Source organism: Malaclemys terrapin, chromosome 4, assembly GCF_027887155.1.
Source record: "Malaclemys terrapin pileata isolate rMalTer1 chromosome 4, rMalTer1.hap1, whole genome shotgun sequence".
Lineage (NCBI taxonomy): Eukaryota > Metazoa > Chordata > Testudines > Emydidae > Malaclemys > Malaclemys terrapin.
The window spans coordinates 3630059-3649907 of NC_071508.1; the positions used below are offsets into that span (position 1 = coordinate 3630059).

Sequence of the window (19849 nt, forward strand, 5' to 3'; positions counted from 1 at the left end):
GGAATCCCATCGACCATTGTGGTTTCCTGCAGCAGAATATGCCAAGATCCTTTGCCTGTGGTGGACTGGCTCTGTACTACGGGGTTGTGTTTATAGGGCCTGATCCAAAGGCATGGACATTTGAACATCGCCGGACTTTGGAGCAGGCCTGTAACACACTGGAATATGGTGCTGGTTCAACGATGCTTTGCCAGCCAAATCAAGAGCCATGTGATCTATGTTTCTATTTTGATTATGGGAAACTGGGTTTTAGACTGTAAACCCCATCCTGTCTGTATTCCTTTAAAGAAACTGTATATACTTCCTTACAACAAAATAAAAAAAATACAGATTTTTTTTTTAATCCCATGTAAGACCAGAATAATTTTGCATCTAAAAAACTAAAACGCAGAAAGACCCAAGGGGATGATTTATTTTGTGTGCAGTTTGGTCCTGATTCAGCAAAGCCCTTAAGCCCAGATCCTCAAAAGGTACTTAGGTGCCTAATTCCGGGGCGGGGAAGGGTTAGGTCTCAGGTTCCATCCTGAGCTGACCTTTATAGTGAAAGGAAGATGATAGGTTGGGTGGGGATTAGCCATGAAGGGCCTTGAAAGGGAGGACAAGCAGCTGACCTGTGACATGATGGCAAAGGGGGGAGGGATAGCTCAGTGGTTTGAGCATTGGCCTGCTAAACCCAGGGTTGTGAGTTAGGGATCTGGGGCAAAAATAATCTGTGAGGGACTATACTTGGTCCTGCTGTGAAGGCAGGGGACTGGACTCGATGACCTTACAAGGTCCCTTCCAGTTCTGTGAAATAGGTATAGTCCCATATTCTTATTAAAGGGAAAGCTAGGGGAGGGATGCAGAGAAAGGTAATGTGGCCAAAGGGATGGGCCATGTTTGGAATGGCTACATGCAAGACAACATTGCATTAGTCAAGGTCAGAGAGAAGGATGCTTCAGTAACTGAGAGCGGAGATGAGGAGAGCCTGGACACCGGTTTTAGCTGTGTCGTTGGATAGGAAAGGCCGTATCTTACAGACGTTCTAAAGAACAAATCAGCAAGATTTAGACATGGACCTCTCCCTAGGTCCCACAGGTGCCGACTTTCCAATGTGCCAAGGGGTGCTCGACCCAGGCCCTGCCTCCACTCCACCCCTTCCCCCCAGTGCCCCACCCCGCCTCTTCCTGCCCCGTTCTGCCTTCTCTCCCGAGCGCACCGCATCCTCACTCCTCCTCGGTCTGCCCCAGAGCCTCCTGCATGCCGCAAAACAGCAGATCGCAACGAGTGGGAGGCATGGGGAGGGAGGTGGAGGTACTGATTGGCAGGGTCTGCCAGAACGCAGGAGGCACTGGGGGGAAGGGGGAGTGGAGGCAGGGCCTGGGGTTGAGCACCCCCCGGCACATTGGGGGGCTGCCGGTGGGTGCTCAGCACCCACCATTTTTTCCCCGTGGGTGCTCCAGCCCCAGAGCACCCACGGAGTTGGTGCCTATGCTAGGTCCTCACATCCAGGCTGAGTCCAGTAGGATGGTGTTGTCCACCGTGATTGAGATAGGAGGTAGGCCCTAGTGGGGAGGGCCTGTGGGAGAAAGATTAAGAGCTCTGGTTTAACCATGCTGTGCTTAAGCTGATGGATAAACATCCCCGAGGGGATGTCAGAGAGACAGGCCAAGACTTTAGCTTGTACAGAAGGAGACTGGTCTGGAGTAGAGAGTTAGATCCGTGAGTTGTCAGCATCAAGATGTTAGCTGAGTTTGTGTTGGATGTAAAGCTGCCATGTTAATATTTTTAGTTCTATTTAAAATATATAGTTAAGTGCTCATAAGTTATGGTGATATGGGCGATCAATATGGTTGAAAATAATACATTCTATGCCATGAGAGATTCTGATCATTTTGACATTCGTTTTATCATACGGATTCAGGATAAAAGTCAAAGTTCTGCATTTTATTCACAGAATGAAAAATTCTGAAAACATTTCCATTCTGAAACGGCAAACTGGTTCGCTTTGAGCCAGTTCGACATTAAACCGCCTCTGACTCGGGTGCTGCAGAGCTTCATGGGAATGGTAGGCCAGATACCCCATGCCTCTGTGAGGCACTGCCTGCTGCAAATCCGGAGCCACATTCCGATCTCAGTGACCGTGGCATAAATCCAGAGTGACCCCACTGATGTCAATGGAGTCAGTGATCCCGATGTAAATCCAGAGCGACCCGACTGATGCTAATGGTGATAAGACCTATAGGGAACATTTCTGCTTGGCTAGGGGAAGGGCTGAGGTTCAGAGAACTACTAAACGATACATCTTTGCTGCCACAAATGTCTAATGGTTCTGCAACACTGGCCCCTACTTCTTGAAATGGATGAAATGTAGCCTACATTACAAACCCTAAACCCGGGTTTACAATGCAGTGTGGATGCTCAAGTGCAGACTAGGAAACACCAGATACGTCTACACTGCAATAAGACCCTGTGACGAAGTAGAGTTTTTCCCTTATTATGTTGTATACGAGTCTTAATGTTTTGCGTGAATACTGTGTGTACCTCAGTTTCCCTTATGTATTACTTAAGTATCTCAGTGGTGGGACACGGGTGTGTAATCGTTGCAGAGTTCCACAGAAGGCAGGTGTGACAGCCGGAGGTGTTGGAGAATGGAGAGGTGCAGGCCAGGTCACCTATTTGCCGGGGAAAGAGACAAAGGAAGGTGGTGGGCAGCGGGGGTGGGAGGGTGACAGAGACAGTCCATTGTCACCAGGGCAAGAAGCCTACACTGCTTCAGCCTTCAAGGGACTGACCTGGAGCATTCGGCACCTCTGTTCTCACTGTGCACTTCCCGCAGCAAGTCCACCTGGATGGGACCCCGGGGGAAGCCAAAGGGGCCCTGCACCCCAACTCCGCAATCAGCCGGGACTCTCAGCCAGCATGTAAAACAGAAGGTTTATTAGTCGACAGGACCACAGCATAGAACAGAGCTTGTTAGCCTGAGCGCTGCGAGCCCAAGTCAGCTGCCCCGGGCCAGTCATGGGGGTCTGTCCCGGACTCACAGGACCGATGCTCTGGAACTGCTCCGAAGGAAGCCAGTCAGGGCTCTTGTTTAGCGTGTCTCCTCTCTCTGAGCTTCAAGCTAGGGGCTTGCTTAGCTATTAAACCCCTAGACCGTAGAAATAGCGAGAGGGGAAACGAAACCATCTACAGCTCTCAAGGGTAGTGAAATCCAGACACAGGAGTTGTTCTTTAGGGTAGTGTAACCGGGGCAGTCGCCTCTGGAGCACCTCCTGCTGTCACATGTGGTACTGCAGGCCTTTCCCATTCTTGGCACCACGTCGGTGTGTTGCCAACCTCACTTGGCAGGTCTTCAGGGGCTCAGCCCTCTGACTGTCACACAGTCAAAATGAATCCCTTCCAGGGTAGCAAAACAGTCTGCCCTCATCAGGCCCAGCTCTGGGTCCAGGTCAGGACCTGCTAAGCCCCTGAAGTACCTTTTATCTGAGCCTGCTGGGCTCTGACTGGCTGCATCCGTGCAGCCTCTCTAGGCAGACCTAGAGGACCTTCCTCTGCCGCTGCTTGTGTGGGGCAGGGTGTAGTAGGACCGGGGCTTTTCCAGCAGGGGGCGACGAAGGCCCAGGTGCATCCCGGCACAGGTAGCGATCAGCATCAAATTCCGGGATGGGGGATTTGGACTGAGTATCGGGAAAACCCCTTGTGCGATGCATCAGAGTCAGTAATCGCCTCCCAAGACCAGGGCTGGGACCCGGTGCCATTTAAAATTTAAAATTGAGCAAAGCTTTGGAAAGCTGATTGTAGGGAACAATTCTGTACTGGAAGGGCAGGGGGGACAGACTATGAATCGCTTGTAGCACCCTGTAGCGCAGCACGGAGGTCAGCATTGACTGCCAGGGGAGAGCATCCCCTACTGAGCCCCCCATCTGGCACTCTGCATCACGCAACCCTTATCACCACGCTGAGGTCTGCTCTGACTGCCAGGGGAGAGCGCCCCCTACTGAGCCCTCCATCCGCTCCCTGCAGCACAGCGCCCCCTAGTGCCCCACTGGAGTCAGCACTGTCTGCCTCAGGAGAGCGCCCCTTATCATCACGTGGGCATTGGGGTCTGTACTGAGTGTGAGGGGGAAGTGCCTGCACCCTGCTCCCTGCAGCACAGCGCCCCCTAGCACCTGACTCCAAGGAACTGCGCTATCAGCTCCCTTTCCCGCTTGACCCTGGCCAGCCCAACCCCGTTTGGCTCAGGAGAATGGTTCTGACAGAGCCCTGTTGGCGGGCTCAGCCTAGCCAATGCGTCCCTACGGTTCCTTGCGTAGGGCATGCTACCGCCGCCCTGATTAGATGATTCAAACACACGTGCTCTGGGTCAGGAAGTGGGTGCGGGGTGGGCAGTAGCCGGTTGGCCTCGGGGGCCATCAATCACGCCAGCAGCAGGGTATTTGAACAAGAAGGAGCCCTCGATAAGGCCGCTCCCTGCTGGCTCGCCATTCATGGCACAGCTCGACTGCCCTGCTGCTCGGAGTCTAGGTACGTAATTGTGCCTCAGCCTTTTCTCCTACGTTCTCTGGGAGCCCGGCCCTTATCTTGGGGCGGCGGTGGCTGGCTTTGTATCCCACTGGGCCCCCTGAGCGGTACATCAACGGCTTCAGCAAACTGACTGGCAAGCCGTGCATTGTGGAATACAGTGCTGTAGTTATAACCCTAAATGCTGCATGACTGGCTGGCTCAGAGAATAGGATAGGGAGCTTTTCCCCTCTAGGGGGTGTTGGCTCCGATCCAGCCCCAGGACAGGGGACTGGCCGGTTTAGGGGATCAGGGAATGGAACACAGAAGCTTTCTTCTCAGCCGAAGTCGAAAGAAGATCCGGGGTCCCGGATCTTAATCTTCCACCGTAACCATTAAACCACAGTCCCCCTAAGAGCTGGGAATAGAACCCAGGAGTCCTGTATCCTAGCCCTCCTCCGTCCCTAACCCACTAGACTCCACTTCCTTCCCAGAGCCAGGGATAGAACCCAGGAGTCCTAGCTCCCAGCCCCAACTCCATGGGCCCCACTACCCTCCCAGAACCAGGGATAAAACCCACAAGTCTTGACTCTCATCCCCCCTGATGTAACCCCTAGACATCAGTCTCCTCCCAGAGCTGGGGCTAGAACCGGGAGTCTAATGTCCATTCCCCTGTGTTCTAACCACTAGCCCACTCAACTAGCTTAGCCTCCTGTGTGCTGTTACCGCTGTGATACCAAGATGTCAGGCACCTTATAAATATCACAGGGACACCTACATGTCAGGTTTTCATGAGACGGTAACACTCAGAGGATGTATCTACACCAGCTTTTCCCTGCAAAGTAGACCAGGTGCTAGCACTCCTCAGCGCTTTCACTGTCACATCATCTAGACCTGCTATGAGCCATGCCTGTTTTAGACCTCCCTCCACTGCTCACGGCAAAGCCACGGAATCTTCCTCCAGCACAGCACAAAGATATTACTAACCATTGGAACAAACTTCCAGGGGAAATGGTGGCTTCTTCAGTTCCAGAGCGGTCGCCTTTCTGGAAGAAGTTCCAGGCAAACACAAGTTATTGGGCTCACTACAGAGGGAACTGGATTACATTCTCTGGCCCGTGCCACACAGTAGATCAGAGTAGATGGACAGGTGCAGAGAAGGGCTACTAGGATGGTCAGGGGAATGGACAGCCAATCTCATGAAGGCTGGAGGAGCTTGGGTTGTTTAGCCCAGGTAGATGAAGGCCAAGAGGGGATCTGTTTGCACTCTATAAATACCTTGAGGGGCAAACCAGCAGAGAGAGAAAAGAGCTATTGAACTAAAGGGCAGTGTTGGTGCAAGAACAACACGGGGATAAACTGGCCAGGAGTCAATTCAGGCTGGAGATGACCAATTAATGACCAGGATTATATGCCAGAGTTGCCTGGGAGAGCAGAGACTGGACTTCATGACCCATGTTCCTATCTGATGGACGGTCCCTTCTTGTCTTAAGCTCTACAGGTATGTCCACATTGCATTGTAAACCTGGGTCTGTGAGACCCGCACTTGTGGACTCGGTGTTTCCAAGCCTGCATTTGAGTGTCCGCACTGCACAGTAAATTTGGGTTTTCATTTGCTGGACTCGGGTCTCGCAGCCATGCTAACACGTCCATACTGCTCTGACTCAGGTCTGTGGCTTGACCTGCGTCCACACTGCAGAAGGACAGGGCTTGGACCCGAATCACAGGGGGACTCAGGCTCTGACCCACCCTCTAGCAGCATCCTAGACCCACGTCCGGGGTGCTTGCTGACCTGTGTCACACTGATTTGTGTGTGGACAGAAGTAGGGGCTTGGGCTCAAACCTGAGTCAGAGCCCGGGCTTAGTGTGCAGTGTAGACATAGCCTATAAACGCCCAGCACTCTATCCAGAACTGTTGTGAGTAATAATGAGATAATTAGAGCCAGCTCCCCAGCTGGTATCAATGGGCATGGCTCATCAAGTCTCATCAAGCTGCCTACTGGGTGTGTGGTCTCAATGGAGCCGGTGTTTTCTTCTAGATCTGTAGACAGCAGTCCCGAAAACATGATACACGCAGTTACCTGGTCTGAATGGAATGGATGTGTCGGGTTCACACTGTTTAGGTGGAAATCCCAGTAGAATTGGGTTGCAAACAGCGCCACCTATTGGTTCCATCAGGATCCCTCCCCGCTTACTTCAGTAAGCATTTGCTTACTGTGTGAGAAAGGGCTCTAAGTTGGAAGGAAGAAGCATCTGGAAAAGATGTAGGAAGGGGAAGCTACCCCCAACCTTGCTCTAGCAGCAGCCTAGCTTCTCTAGCTAGCCAGGAGAAAAGTTGGCCCTGACTCTTTCATCTCACTCATTTCTCTTTGGTTTTGGTGTCATCATAAAACAAGCACTGGTGTCCTGTGTCCCATCAGGAACTTCCTGCATTCCTTTAGGAAATGCCATCTAGGGTTCAGAGCAGGGGGGCTGGGAACAACCGGGACCTATCCCCAGTTCTTGGAGGGGAGTGGGGTCTAGTGGGTTGGAGCGGGGGATGCTGGGAGCCAGGACTCCTGGGTTCTATCCCCAGCTCTGGGAAGGGAGTGAGGTCTAGTGGGTTAAAGCTGGAGGGTGGGGGCTAGCCAGGACTCCTGGGTTCTATCCCCAACTCTTGGAGGGGAGTGGGGTCTAGTGTGTTAGAGTGGGGGATGCTGGGAGCCAGGACTCCTGGGTTCTATCCCCAGCTCTGGGAAGGGAGTGAGGTCTAGTGGGTTAAAGCTGCGTGGGGAGGCTGGGCGTTCAGGATATCTGGGGACTTGCCCTAGCTCACAGCGGGATTGGAGTCACAGTTACTCCCAGAATTGAGAACAGACCACAGGAGTCCTGATTTCCAACCCCTGCTCTGATCCACTAGACCCCACTCCCCTGCTTTAGCTAAATAAACCACACTGCCTCTGTTCGATCCGATCTGTGCTCTTTGACTCTTCCCGGCTTCGAGAATGCCCATTAAATTCACATGAGCGCTTCCTGCGGGTGGAGGGGCCATGCCATGGTTTCAAAGAACAGTTCCCGGACTCTGCCGCAGATGGGGTGAGGAACAGAAACTGCTGAGTCATGTGACACATTAACAATGCTACCCGCTAAGAGCAGCACCCTGGCTTTGCCTAGCTGATCAAGAAGGAAACTTTCCTCCCCAGCAGGAGAAAGTTCAGTATCCAGATTAAGCAGCTTTATAGACCCCATCTGACCATCTCGGTCACCCATCGGAGGTGTGAAGGAGGCTGGATCAGCTTTGTCAAGACAACAGGCGGAAGGTAAAAAGCTGAGGAGCTGTAGGTGGGAGTCTTGGCTCAGATCCACTAAAAAGCCAATAGTAAAATCCATACTTAAGTTCTCTAACTTTACGGCCTAACCGGGGGCTTCGTTTTAAAGGAGTTATTGCAAGAGATGAACTGATCACTCCCAGAGTTCTCTGGTTACTACAGTTCAGCTGGGATCCATCAAATGAGCAAAAGAAAAGACAGTTTAAGGCATGAGTGTAACCTGAGAAATGAGCGAGTCTGTCAGAGTCAGGACACCTGGGGTCTCTCTTTGGCACTGACTTGCTGTGCAAATTCTGTTTGTGAATTTCTCCCCTGGCTGGGCTGGATCAAATGGAGTTGGACGTCTCTGGGCCTTCACACCCTCATCTGCAAATCAGAGGCTTATTAATGAAATTATACACCGTATCTATGGTGTTTATATGCCCCAATTGTCACAGTAGCCGAGCACTTCACAGTCTTTAATGTATTCACACTCAGACACCTCTGTGGGGCAGGGCAAGGCTATTATACCCATTTTACAGATGGGAAACTGAGGCACAGAGGGTACAGCTACATTGCAAAATAAACCCACAGGAGCAAGTCTCCAAGTCTGGCTCTATATACACAGGCTAATGCTACAGGGCTAAAAACAGCCACACAGGCATTCCTTCTCCGGCTCTGAGTTTCACCCCTTCACTAGGTTTCACAGGCCCAAGTCTGTAGGCCCAGGCTCTGAGACTCACTGCTGTGTGTGTTTTTCTGCTGGGTAGATGTACCCAGACAGACTAAGCGATTTGCCCAAGATGACACAGGAAATCTGGCAATTGAATGAGGTCTTCTGAGGCAAAGGCTGCTGCCCTACCCACGGATCCACCCATGCTCAACACTTACTTGAAATGTCCAAATGAAATAACTGTTATTTTCAAATGCCAGCTTTTTGCTCAACTGTTTTGCTCTCTGTGTGTGCGTATCAGAGTCCTGTCTTGCTGCTTTAACAGCGGTTTTACTCTGTTAGCTTGGTGGAGTCAAGATCTGAGCCAGACTCGAATCTGACTCCTGCATCGCACACACGTTGTTCTTTTTTCTTAACTCAGTTCAGACTGAAGGCCTATTACTGCTGATGGGAGAAGGAGAGAACCCTTCTTATCTCTCTGATCCCCAGCTCGGTTTACAGGGTTGGTATCTAGGCACTGTTTAAATGGAAGACAATTACTCTATTGTTACTTTTTCAGCATCTCAGCCAGGACACTAGTGGGTGTTTAATAGCTGCTGTGCCTCACCCCAGAGGTGGCTGCATTTCAGTGCTGGGTGATCATCTAGTCTGCGATACACTATGTCCAAAGAACAGACTAAAGCGCTCATGCCGGAAAAAGAGGGACGTCCAGAACTGGGCGAAGTGGAGGGGATTCTGCTCTCCCAGGCCACCTGTAATGAATGGCAGCGGATCCAGAGTTTCCAAGCCAGGCCCGACGATCTGCTCATCTGCACCTACCCCAAAGCAGGTGGGTGTTTGCTGGGGGGAAGGCTATAGAGAAAGTTACGAGCACTGAGACTCAATGTACACCCATTCCTGTGGCCGGGAGCATCGTTAAAGGGCTTCTTCCCCTGTGCTGAGGGAGATGATGTCTTGGAGAAGATACCTGGATAGGGTGACCAGATGTCCCGATTTTATAGGGACAGTCCCGATTTTTGGGTCTTTTTCTTATATAGGCTCCTATAACCCCCCACCCCCTCTCCCAATTTTTCACACTTGCTGTCTGGTCACCCTATACATGGAGAATACATTGTTACTCCTTTTTGACCTGAGGGGATAGTGAATTTTTAGGGTTCTTTTGGTTAGAAGGAGAAACTAACATTGGAATTGGTATTTCTTTGATGCAATTCTGTTTATTTACAAGGAATATAGACAGTCCTCTGACCTGAGCACAGCAGGGATCAAACCACAGGGGACCGGTTCTTTGCTTACAGTTCCAAGACTCTTTTCCACCAACCCTCTGCCCAAAAGCTCTCTCTCGCTTAGCTTTGTCTCAGGGTCATGTTATCAGGGCTTTTTTGGCTGTCTCTGGGGCTTCGTTGCTGCTGGCTTCTCTTAGGCTACATCTTCACTACCCACCTGAATCGGCGGGTAGAAATCGATCTCTCGGGGATCGAATTATCGCGTTTCATCGGGACGCGACAATCGATCCCCGAATCGACGCTTGTACTCCACCAGCGCAGGTAGGAGTAAGCGCCGTCGACAGGGTAGCTGCGGAGGTTGATTTGCCGCCGTCCTCACAGCGGGGTAAGTCGGCTCGGATACGTTGAATTCAGCTACGCTATTCGCGTAGCTGAATTTGCATATCTTAAATCGACACCCCCTCCCCCCCCCCCGTAGTGAGGACGTAGCCATAGACACACAACTGCAATCAAGTGAGTCGATCCCCAGCCTCCTGTATTTGCAGTCAGTCTAGTCTTTGAGCAGTGGCTTTCGTTATCTGTCCCCAGGGTGGCTTTTTCCTTTGTTTCGGCTATCACTAAGCAAAAGAGCATTTAGTTGCTCCGTCATTCAGTCTGAATGGAATATCCCTAGTTCTTATATAGCATTTTCTGTCAGCACATCTCAAAACACTTTGCATAGGAGGTTGGCATCAGTATCCTACTTTAAAGATGGGGAAACTGAGGCACAGAGAGGGAAGGTGATTTCTCCAAAGTCCCCCAGCTGGCCAGGGTCAGAGCCGGGACTAGAACCCAGGTCTCCCAAGTCTGGTGTTTTATCCACTAGGCCTTGGTGTCTCAAGGCAGCCAGTAAACCCAATCTCCATAACTATATGGGCACAGCGGGTTTGGCTGGAATAAACACTCCCCTCCCCTCCTTTCCCGGTGGGAAGGCACAACATGGATCCAGGAGATAGTAGACATGATCCAGCAGGATGGGGACTTGGAGAAGTGCAAGCGCGCCCCCGTCCACCGCCGGCACCCCTTCATCGAGTGGGCTCGTCCGCCCCAACCCTCAGGTAGGTGCTGCTGGGGTGGGTGGGGCTGGTTCTTCATGCACAACAGCTGAACCTCACTCCCGCTTGCAGGTGTGGAACAGGCCGAAGCCATGCCCCCGCCACGGACCCTGAAAACCCACCTCCCCGTCAAACTGCTGCCTCCATCCTTCTGGGAACAGCAGTGTAAGGTAATCCTTCCTCTAAGTGCCACGCCCGCAATGGAAGCCACTGTGCCCCACCCCAGAGGTGGCTGCATTTCAGAGCTAGGTGAGTGATCCCTGGGCAGGGCTGCTGTGTGGGTATTCAACAGCTGGGAACAGAGGTGTAAGGTAACCCCCCTCCCAAGCTTGAGCTGAGAGACCCCCTCGTCCTGCAGCAGTGACCCATAGCAAACCTCTCTCCCTCTGTCATTCCTGCCCCATTCACCCAGTTCCTGTACGTGGCTCGTAATGCCAAGGATTGCATGGTCTCCTACTACCACTTCCAGAGAATGAGCAAGGTGGTGCCTGACCCGGGCCCCTGGCACGAGTATTTTGAGATGTTCATGACGGGCAAAGGTGAGTTCAGCCCAGCTCCTTGGCTTGACATCCAGAAATTCCTCTTCCTGTTGTCCGTCCTGGGGTGAGCGCCCCTGCTGGGAGTCACCCCATCCCCTCAGCCCTGGGATCCTCTCTAGAGTATCCCACCCGCTGCTGGGGAGATGTCCCCAGCCATGTGCTCTCAGCCCTTGGATCCCCCTTTGAGCCTCCCATCCCAGGGAGAGCACACCCTGCTGGGGAGACACCCCATCCCTGTTCCCTAAGCCCTGGAGTCCCTCCCCCAAGGAGAGTGCCACCTGCTGGGGAGACACCCCCACACGGTCTCAGCCCTGGGATCCCCCCCAGCGACCCCAATCCTGGGGACATTGTCCCCTGGTGGGGAGACCACACCCCTGCGCTCTCAGCTCTGAGATCTCCCTAGTGCCCTTGTGGTCTCGGAGAGTGACCCCTGCTGGGGAGACCCCCCCCACTGCTCCGCACCCCCACTTGTGCTCACGGTGCTGTCTCCCTGCTCTCTCTGCTGCAGTGGGCTGGGGTCCATGGCACGACCATGTGAAGGGCTGGTGGAAGGCGAAGGACACGCACTGCGTGCTCTTCCTCTTCTACGAGGACATGAAGAAGGTGAGTGGCTCTGTGGGGGGGGAGTCGGGTGGGCTGAGGTGCAAGCCCCATAGGAGCTTTGAAATGGCAGCATAGGGGACTCTGCATGGGAGGGGGGGAGAAATGAACCCTTCCCAGCTTGTGTCTTTAAAGAGAACAGGAGATGGGACTCCAATGCTGTGAGCTTCCCTGCAGCAGTGCCCTACTGGGAAGCACAGCGCTGCGAACTTCCCTGCAAGCAGTGCCCTGCTCTAGATTCCAGGGCTATGAGCTTCCCCACAGCTGTGTCCTGATTCAAGCTCAATTAACTTCCAGACAGTATTGCCATGGACTGGCAGGGCCTCTAGTGCTGTGAGCTTCCTCAGAGCACTGTCCTGTCAGTGCCTAGTAGGGACCCTAGTACTGTGAGCTTCCTCAGAGCAGTGCTCTGACACTGCCTAGCAGGGGTTGTAGCGCTGTGAGCTTCCTCAGAGCAGTGCCTTCCCCACAGGACCTGAAGCGTGAGATCCAGAAGGTGGCCCGGTTCCTGGGGAAGAACCTGGACCAGGAGCTTCTGGAGAAGATCGTCTATCACACGTCATTCGACGTCATGAAGGACAATCCCATGGCTAACCGCTCCGGCGTCCCCCTGTCCATCATGGACCAGTCCATCTCCCCGTTCATGCGCAAAGGTAACACAGTCCTGAGACCTGCCCCTGGGATGGGCTCCAGGGCGCCCCCTGCTGGTGATTGGTGTGTGACCCCCCCCCCCCCAAAAGTAACACACTTCTGAGACAGGCTGTACACACCCTGTTCCTGTCTGGTCCTGGGTTGGCTGTTAAGCTTCAGAAGGGCATTTAAAAAGGGGAGTTGTGGTTTGGGTACCTCATGCTCCCATTCTCCTATATGGGTCAGGCTTCCTGGCTGGACTACATCTCCCATGATAGATCACAGTCCTCCCCTCTTCTTGAGTGCATCATTGGATTCTGGGCCATGGTGCATCATGGGACATGTAGTCCGGATAGGTAGCCTGAGAGTCCGGATTCCTGGGTTCTATCCCTAGGGCTGGGAGGGGAGTGGGATCCTAGTCCCAACTCCTGGGTTCTATCCTCAGCTCTTCCACCAACTCACTTCAGAAGGGCATTTAAATGTCTGTAGAGGTTTGGGGCCTTGCCTTGCTTGGCTCACAGCAGTGCTCAGCAAGGCCTTGAGAGCTCTGAGCTTCCCCAGAGCAGTGCCTTGGCAGCTGTGATAGGCCCGATGCAGATGCTGGCTGTGTCTAAAGTCCAAGCTCTTCCCCGCTCATGGCGACTCCTGTCTCTGCGTCTCTGTTGTCTGCAGGGACTGTCGGGGACTGGAAGAACCACTTCACCGTGGCGCAGAATGAGCGCTTTGATGAGGACTATGAGGAGAAGATGGCTGGGACCAATCTGACCTTCTGCATGCAGCTCTGAGGACCCTGCCTCTGAGCCTGGCAGGATCCACCCAGCCTGCCACAGCCACCCCTACAGGCCCCTGAATCTCTACCAGTCTCTTCCAAGGTGACGGACCTTCTGCCATGGACCACTCCCAGGCTCAGCCAAGCCCCAGTGCTTTTCTGTGGGGCGGCATTGAGAGTTCTTCCACTGTATAACTCTGCCCTCTCTGTCCCATTTTTACCTCTTCTTCCCTTCCCATTATCACCTACTACTCCTTCCCTCCTCCTGACCCACCATGGCCCATCTTTACAACTGTCTGGAAAATGGGAGCTATTTCCTCCCATGGAAAATGCCAATTTGGGCTGGGGAGGGGGGGACCTGAATTCCACAAAATTTTAATTTAGAAATGCTTCCTTATGGGAGTTGTGGTTTGGGTACCTCATGCTCCCATTCTCCTATATGAGTCAGACTTCCTGGCTGGACTACATCTCCCATGATAGACCATAGTCCTCCGCTCTTCTTGAGTGCATCATGGGACTCTGGGCCATGGTGCATCATGGGATATGTAGGCTGGTTAGGTAGCCTGAGAGTCCAGATTCCTAGGTTCTATCCCTAGGTCTGGGAGGGGAGGGGAGTGGGGTCTATTGGGTTAGTGCAGTGGTGGGCTGGGAGTCAGGACACCTGGGTTCTATCCTCAGCTCTTCCACCAACTCACTGTTTGAGCCTAGACAAGCCACTTTCCCTAACTGTGATCTCCATTGGAAAGAGGGGAAATTAAGTCACTATACTCTCTATTTCATGTCTCTAAAGCAAGGTGATGCGTGGGGGGGTACATGCAGGATCACATGCCCCCCCCCCCCCCCAATTTGCTGTTTGGCTTGTACTGAGCATGCTCAGTAACACTGCTGAAGCCAGCTGTCATCATTCGCCCACTGTTGCTCCCGTCATCTCTGCTCTAAATCCCCTTTTAGGTAATCTCAGTTGCCAAGGTCGAAGGAGTAACATAAATGTACTTCTCAGTTAATTCCTGAAACAACTGTTACTTCCCCTGTGGGCTCCCACGCAGCTGGGCTGGGGAAACGGGGCCAGATTTCTCCTCACCACTGAACCGTGCAGAACAAAGTGATTGCTTTTTTTAAAACTGCCGCTTGCCCTTTCATTAACCTCAGCTGACAAGTCTGATCCAGTTGACTGTAATGGAACAGGAGCTGGGAGTGCAGTTAAGGGTGATCTGCTTTCTTAGGGAACAGAAAGAGACTGATCAAAGGATGGCTGGGGTCAGACATTGGATAATTTGGTATTAAGCACTTACCCAGGTCTAAATCATACATGTGAGCTGGCAGAACTCTGTCATTGGGGTTTCTAACCCTGCAGCCAGCTGATGTCTTTTAGAATCCTCTTTTAGAATTGATAAAGAATTTTTTATCTCCAGAATTCTTTTTGATGATCAGCTGTTGAGATTAATTTGTTGATCTGACTTTGATTTGGCAGTTGTAATTAACGCTGGCCCCCTCCACAAAAAAATCTTGATGGAAGAGTTTTCCATCAAAGGTGTATTGATCCAAATTGAAAGGTTTTGTTATCAGCTAAGCTTTTGACAGAAAAAAATCTCAACACAATTCTGAATCAAAATGGAGCATTTCGTTTTGACTTGCTTGTTTCGTGTCAACTTATATTGTGAAATATTAATTGTTGTACTAACTTTATCATTGAGTTATCAAAACATTCTGATCAGGTTGTGTGCAGGCTTCTGAATCAAGCATTTTCTTCTGAAATATCCTTTCCAGAAAAGCTGTAACTGCTTATCTGGATTTGCAACAAAATTCAGTGTCAAAATGTTGGACCTTCCCATGGAAAATCCTGTTTTCCAGCCAGCTCCAGTTGTATTGCTTTTATTTGTAGTTTGATTTTATGTTAGTAATAAAAGCTTAACTTTGGTGGGAGGGGGTTGAAGTGGCTTTAATAAAATTTATAAAGAGGTACCGAGTCACGCTTCTTCCAGTAAGTGAGTTGGGTCCAGAATCCTTGAAGGTCTGGGTAAATATCAGCTGATCAACCTAAAAACCTGACCTTCTCCTCTCGGTTAGTCTCTGTGTCTCACACAAGACAAGTAACTGACACTGGGTGGACTAGTGGTGACAATAAGTGATCTGAGTGCAAGTGATTTATTTTTTGCTATCAAGTGTGAAATTAATAAAATACGAATGGTCTTACTTTAATCTCATTCTAGTTCTGTTTATGCTCCCGATCTGCTGTTGGACAAATCCTAGGTAAAAACAGATGGTTTTCAGATTAAAACCACCTCCCTTCTCCCTACACGGTGTTCTTGGAATCCTTCGGGATCACCTGCACAGGCAGTATACTAATGACTGACTCATTCGGTGCTGAGGTGCATCTGACAGTGGGGTGGGGAAGGTAGGTAGGTAAAAGCCTCACAGAAACACGGCACAGGGATGGCTTGCCCCAGGCTGAGATGCAGCCACCTCTGGTGTGGGGCATCCGAGCTCTTAGGGGATAAAATCTAGGAGTCAGGGCTCCCAGACCCCCGCTGTAACCAGCTAGACCCTGCTCCCCCTCCTAGAGCTGGGAATGGAAGCCAGGAGTCTTGGCTCCCAGCCTCCCCTTCCTTTACCTACAGGACCACAATGCTGCTCTGTGCGTCTCATTATACTGCCAGCATTTTCATTGCTAAGGACATTTGCATTCTTAGCATGTCCCCATGCCATCTCTTTCTGTGTGTGCAGTGGCGGATTAACCACTGGGCCAATGGGGCCTGTGCCCAGGAGCCCTGGCTAATTGGGGGACCCCTGGAAAAAGGGGGACGCCCATGCCCCAACCCCACTCCCCAGCAGGCACAACAGGCAGACAGGGGAAGCCCCCACACCAGCTCCCCAGAAGGAGTGCTGTGCAGGGGGGCAGGGCAAGTCCCTGCACCCTGACCCCATTTCCCCTGGCAGAAGTGCTGGGGGGAGGGCACTTGCTCTGGCCCAGGACCCCACAAACTCCTAATCCACCTCTGCTATGTGCCACACTGTCAGCATCATCTCTGTGCTGGGAATGGAACCCAGGAGTCCCAACTCTCAGCACCCCCCTCCCCTAACCACTAGACTCCACTGCCCTTCCAGAGGCAGGGATAGAACCCAGAAGTCCTGAGGCCCAGCCCCTGCTCTAACCATTAACCCCCACTCCCCTCCCAGAGCTGGTAATAAACCCCAGGAGTCCTGGCTCCCATGCTAAAGAGGGCTTGAGGGATGAGATCGTTAACAATGGCTATGCTGTTCAAGGGCCTTATTAGAGTCTACTTTAAGGAGACAGGGCTCTGCTTGTGAATTTGCCTGTGGGTGTGTTTTATGCATCTTCAAATACAAAGTCTTGCTAGAAATCCTTTCATTAAAGAAAGGAGGCTAGGAAAGGACCAGCTGACCCGGTGCTGCGGCATTCAGAAACCTGGCTATTAAGTAACCAGGCTAGAAACACAGGGCCAAATTCATAGAGTTTGTTGCCAGAAGGGACCAGTCGATTAGATCATATTCCGGTGGAATACAGTTTCACCCAGAAGTCATTCCTGTCTTGAGCCCAATACCTTGTGTTAGACCAAAGAGTCTTTCAAAAAGGCATCCAGGCTGTTTTTGAAAATTTCTAGAGATGGCGAATCCACCATGGCCCTGGGGGGGGGTGTTCCTGTGGTTAATCACCTTCACTGTTGAAAATTGGTGCCTTATTTCTGACTGGAATTTCATCTGGCTCTAACTTCCAGCCCTTGGTTCTCCTACCACCTTTCTCCACTAGTTTAAAGAGTCTGTGGATACTTGGGATATTCGTCCCACAAAGGTCCTTGTACACGAGCATCAAGTCACCTCTCCATCTTTTTGATCAACTAAACAGACCGAGTCTTTCACTCTCAGGCATTTTCTCCAGCCCGCCAATCATTTTTTTTAGCTCTTCTCTACACCCTGTCCAGTTTTTCAACCTCCTTTTTAAAATGTGTCCACCAGAACTGGGACCCAGCATCTGGGTGACCAATGCGGTGCAGAGAGGTTAAATGGCCCCTCCACAGATTCCCAGCTCCCTTGCCTTCAGTGGAGCGACAATGATTTACACCAGCTGACAGTCTATCTACTTTGTGATAATCAAGTTACTCCGGCCCTGATTCTCTGCCGCCTTGCACCTTGTGCTGCCATTTAAATCATATCCTTGGTAGTGTGGCCTAGTGGATGTCGGTGTCTCTTGTTTTCTGCCTGGGGCACACAACAGTTAATCTTCTGATGACTGGAATGCTAGGCCTCGTCTACACAGCCACTTCACAGCGCTGAAAAAACACCCCCCTGAGCGCTGCAAGTTTCAGCGCTGTGAAGTGCCAGGGTAAACAGTGCCCCAGCGCTGGGAGCTACGCCCCTCGTGCGGGTGTTTTTTTACAGCGCTGGGAGAGCTCCCTGGCCACACAGCCACGTTAAAATGCTACCACAGCAGCGCTTTAACGTCGGTAGTGAAGACCTACCCTAAGTCTCACTAAAGTCATTGGGCTCAATACAGGGGTATTTATTTGGGTGTAATTGAATGGCCGGTGCTATACATATTAGATGATCTAATGGACTCTTCTAGGCTTAAACTTTGGGCAACTGGGGCTTAAAGAGAAACGCCATATACAGTACTGCAGTATCTGACCCCCTGCCACAGACAATCCAAGACACAGAATCCAGGCTTAAATTTTGTTACTGGACTTTTTTTTCAATATACTGAGAGAGATGTATGCAGTTGTTGGATCTGAGACTGCTTTTCGTTGATGAAATATAAAAGTGAGGCTGTCCCTTTAAAAAAAAAATAGAGCGAGAGTGAAATGGAATTGGGTCCTGTAATAAGAAAAGGTAGCGCTAAAACAGGGTTGCCCTAGGTGACAGCTCAGAGGAAAACAGCAAGGTTTTCAATTTCCCATTGTGTGTGTGTGTACAGGTGAGCCGTGTATGGCTCTGTGTGTTGGCCTGGTGATCTGTCTTTGGGCTGGATGTTTCTCATTCTAGGTGCGCGCGCATGTATCTGTATGACCATGTGTGAGGGGGAATATTTAGGGCTGGCTGTTTTTGCTGGCCTAACGGACAGAGCACTGGAGTGAGACCCAGGACTCCTGGGTTCTGTTTCTATCTCAGCTGCTGGGTGCCCCCAGGCAAGACATTTCCCCTCCCCGTGCCTCAGTTTCCCCATCTGTACAATGCTACTTATCTCCTTTGCAAAGCTCTTTTGGGGAGCGACTGATGAGACGCTCTACAGGAGAGCTGGGTATTATTATTCTTGTGTGTGGGCCTGTGTGAACTGGCGTGGGATTGGATGTTTCTGCTGACCCATATGTGGGTCTGCGCGGATCTCTGTGTGTGTGGATCTCTAGGGCTCTGCACACGCCTGCACTCTGTGGTAGGGATCCGTGTGAACCTGTCGTGCACTGAGCCAGTGACCTACTTTCCACGTTGCCTTGCCAACGCCCAGCAAGGCCATTCATAAATGGCTCATGGGCCTCTGAGCCGGATTGAACCGGTTTCAGGGACACAGACAGGAAAGCCTTGTATTGGGGAAGAAACCATTCTGCAGAGACGAGGGGGATGGCAGAGAGGAGAATCGAGTTTCTTCCTGAATCCTGATCCAAGACACCGACCAACCTTTTCTGGTCTATATAGGTTCTTATACCACACTCATCACTGCAGTATCTGACCGCCTGGCACAGCCAATCCAAGACACAGAATCCAGGCCTACATTTTGTTAATGGGCTTTTTTTTCAATTGCAAATTCGGCTCACCTCTCACGCTTATTTTTTTTTTTTTTTTAATCAGTCAACTTAAACGTGCATTCATTTTTTGTCACGAGGAAGAGAAACTCTGCACCCGGCAATAATTCTATGCCACTGAATGGACCGTGATCCGGAGGGGTTTTAAAAGAAATGCTGCTCTTTAAAAAAACCCCTACAGTGCCAGTTATCAGGGGGTAGCCGTGTTAGTCTGTATCTACAAAAACAACAAGGAGTCTGGTGGCACCTTAAAGACTAACAGATTTATTTGGGCATAAGCTTTCGTGAGTAAAAACCTCACTTCTTCGGATGCAGGTTTTTACTCACGAAAGCTTATGCCCAAATAAATTTGTTAGTCTTTAAGCTGCCACCAGACTCCTTGTTGTTTTTACAGTGCCAGTTGTGAATCAGATACTCCGGTGATGGGTACAACATAATTATTATTATTTGTGGTATCATAGCGTCTAGGGGCTCTGCACCAAATGTCGCCTCAGGCAAGGAGTGTCTTTGCCCTCTCCCTCCCCCATCTGTTAAACTTTTTAATACCTTATTTTTTATTGCATATGTAGCCCATTTCACGACTTTGATGCACGATTTGCATGCATGATTTATCCCTGTCATATAAGACGATACATTTGCAAGCTATAGGATCTGTATTTATTCACGCCATATATAAGCAAATAAAAAAAAGTGTTTAAGCTTATAGAAACTTTTTAATTTTAAGAATAACTGAAATGTAAACAGCTGAACTGTTGTTATAAATATTTAGATACGTGAACTTTGCAAGCAAGGGAATAAA

At 50.9% G+C, this 19849-nt stretch overlaps 1 protein-coding gene across 1 annotated transcript; it reads left to right on the forward strand.

Moving 5' to 3' along the window:
* The first annotated feature begins 4460 nt into the window (after nt 1-4460).
* On the forward strand, nt 4461-15496 carry LOC128836492 (sulfotransferase 1C2-like). The gene is made up of 9 exons (XM_054026815.1): nt 4461-4506; nt 7665-7781; nt 9002-9271; nt 10637-10762; nt 10832-10929; nt 11172-11298; nt 11807-11901; nt 12371-12551; nt 13201-15496. The coding sequence occupies exons 3-9, from the start codon at nt 9103-9105 to the stop codon at nt 13311-13313; spliced, it is 909 nt and encodes a 302-aa protein (XP_053882790.1). The 5' UTR covers nt 4461-4506; nt 7665-7781; nt 9002-9102; the 3' UTR covers nt 13314-15496.
* Nucleotides 15497-19849: the final 4353 nt, after the last annotated feature.

Excerpts from the sequence above, each read along its gene's own strand:
- LOC128836492 (XM_054026815.1), top strand. The coding sequence starts at position 9,103 with ATGTCCAAAGAACAGACTAAAGCGCTCATGCCGGAAAAAGAGGGACGT. Across the intron at positions 10,930-11,171 it reads TCTGGGAACAGCAGTGTAAG|TTCCTGTACGTGGCTCGTAA; the intron begins GTAATCCTTCCT and ends CCATTCACCCAG. Across the intron at positions 11,902-12,370 it reads TCTACGAGGACATGAAGAAG|GACCTGAAGCGTGAGATCCA; the intron begins GTGAGTGGCTCT and ends CCTTCCCCACAG.